This window comes from Necator americanus, chromosome II, assembly GCF_031761385.1.
Source record: "Necator americanus strain Aroian chromosome II, whole genome shotgun sequence".
NCBI classification, from domain to species: domain Eukaryota; kingdom Metazoa; phylum Nematoda; class Chromadorea; order Rhabditida; family Ancylostomatidae; genus Necator; species Necator americanus.
The window spans coordinates 11,814,144-11,816,628 of NC_087372.1; the positions used below are offsets into that span (position 1 = coordinate 11,814,144).

Consider the following 2,485-nt stretch of genomic DNA (forward strand, 5'->3'; position numbering starts at 1 on the left):
AACAACGACAACATAAACACTCCAAAAGAACTTGTGGTGTGCCTTCCGAATTGCCTGAACAAAAATCTTTTGAGTTCAAATGTAATCATTTTTATCAATAAACTAGAATTATTTTATGGCTTGACTAAAATGATGAAAAAATTCCAATCCTCAATAGTCACCTTCCAATAAAATAAAAAGCGCGGGAGTCTTTTTCTTCTTAAGCTGCAAGACAGCGTCCGATGAGATAACCTTATCTATACATCAGGTTTTTTTGGAAGGAACCCCCACTTCCGAAGGAACAGCTTTCGCGTCCAATGCGAAAACTCGCATATGTGCGTGACTGCGTTCAGTACAACCACAACACCCAGGTAACAACCAAAACTGTATTAGCGCCAGCCACCAACCATACACATTATATATTAGCTATTAGGGTAGGAAGTTCTAAGCATTTTCGCTGGATATCTTTAGTGCCCTACCTCTGACAGTATGAGCATCACATCGGACGATTCCGTTCAGCGATTTCAAGGTGAGGAGAAAACCGAAAAATATCGTGGTCCAATCGCGGTGAACACACAGCAATACCTTCCTGCCCCTTAATGCGGGGTTGGCTGCACATTCAAAGCCGGCTCACCGCGATTGGACCACGATATTTTTCGGTTTTCTCCTCGTGGTCCAATCGCGGTGAGCTGGCTCCGAATGTGCAGCCAACCCCGCATTAACGGGCAGGAAGGTATTGCTGTGTGTTCGGTGGAAGTGGAAGGGAACCATCCATTATGAGCTTCTCCAATGGAGCCAAACACTCATCTCGGACCTCAACTGTCAACAACTGACCGGATTGAAGCAGGCGATCAACTGGAAGCGGCCAGAATTGGCAACTAGTAAAGGTGTTGTGTTCCATCAAGATAACGCCGGGCCAAACTCATTTTTAACGACGCGTCAGAAGTTCCGAGAGCTTGCGTGGGAGGTGCTGCCGGATACACCTTGTAGCCCAGATTTTGCACTCAGCGACTATCACCTTTTCGAGCGTTTGCAAAATTTTCTTGATGGTACAAAAATGGCTTTAGTAGAGCGAGAAGAATCGCAAAATTTGATCGGCTCGTCCTAACTACGTTCATTTCATCGTCGAAATAAACCAAAAAACGCTCAGAACTTCTCATTTCACCTAATATCCAAAAAAAAAAAATTAATCAAGGAAGTCCATAAAAAATGCTAACATTCGTTACTATCTATGTTCTTGCACCATTCTGCAGTTTGTTATTTCTTCCTATATTCATTTGATAGCTGTGTTAAAATATGAACGAAACAAAAAATTTAGTGTCAATTTGTTATAGCAGAGTTGTATCTCGATGTTCAGACATTTTTTTTGGCAAATCTGTGAATTTCTTGCAGTCTCCACTATGTTGAGAATGTTTAGGAAAGTCGGGTCGAAATAGGCCAGACTTTCATCTAAAAGAGGTCGTAGTTTGAGACGGAAAGTCTTCTTCAGTGTTTTATGAAATAGCATTGAAATAGTTCCTAATTGTTATGATATTCACTTCAGTAACATTACCCTTTGAAAACTTCTTTACATATTGCAATTTTGAACCATTCAACTACGGTGGACTGGTATTACACGATGATTTTCGCCGAGCCTTGAACCCATCGCCATTGAACACAGCTTTGCCCATCCTTTTCAATCCGGCCAGAGCCTGCACAGAATCAATCCATTCATCACTGTTCCAAATCTCGCGAAATTTTACACCTCGGATGAGTTGCCTATCGACACCGAGTGAGCAAAGAATTTCAGATCGACACTCTAAGGTAGTTCGCCGTAACGAAATGGAGAGCTGTTTCCAATGATTCCCCGCTCCCTTTAGGTAGTCAACCTTTTTATGTTGGGTTTTGGTCATGTGCTGGAGGACAGCACTTTTTCGCAATATCTGACCAACTACCGCTACACAACTGTACAAGTTATGTAGCTCGTGCCCACAACGCTTACTCAAACTTCTGGTTGTATTTGGTACAACCAGAAGTACGAGTTCAGCCAGTACGAGCAGGCTGAAGACAGACTCAGGTACGCGGCTCCTACGTGTTGCATATCGCAGGGTCAAAAAGACATGAAGCCCAGTGCAATTACTTAACCGGCTGAACTCGAAGCGGTGCGGTGGAGCTAACGGCTAGGATCGATATGAGACCATCGCGACCTGCAACGATGAGCAGTGCGAGCAGGAGTACACACCCTCACCCTCTCCCCTCCCCTACGATCCTAACCGCCACGTCCACCGCGCCGCTTCGAGCGCAGCCGTTTACGTAACTGCACTGACCTTCATGTCGTTTTGACCCAACTATATATATATATATATATATATATATATATATATATATATATATATATATATATATATATATATGTACATAAGTGTAACAATGTTTGCAAAGTTATTCGGTATTCCTGGTACCGCTATTATGACAGAGCTATCCTGAATTCATTAGTGGCCCGTGATGCTTGCAAATATCCTAGTGA

At 42.9% G+C, this 2,485-nt stretch overlaps 1 protein-coding gene across 1 annotated transcript; it reads right to left on the reverse strand.

The window, feature by feature from the left end:
* Window positions 1-1,574: 1,574 nt before the first annotated feature.
* On the reverse strand, window positions 1,575-1,871 carry RB195_017575 (uncharacterized protein; the record flags this gene model as incomplete). Its single annotated transcript, XM_064184630.1, has 1 exon — window positions 1,575-1,871. One exon carries the CDS (start codon window positions 1,869-1,871, stop codon window positions 1,575-1,577), a length of 297 nt encoding a protein of 98 aa, XP_064040511.1.
* Window positions 1,872-2,485: the final 614 nt, after the last annotated feature.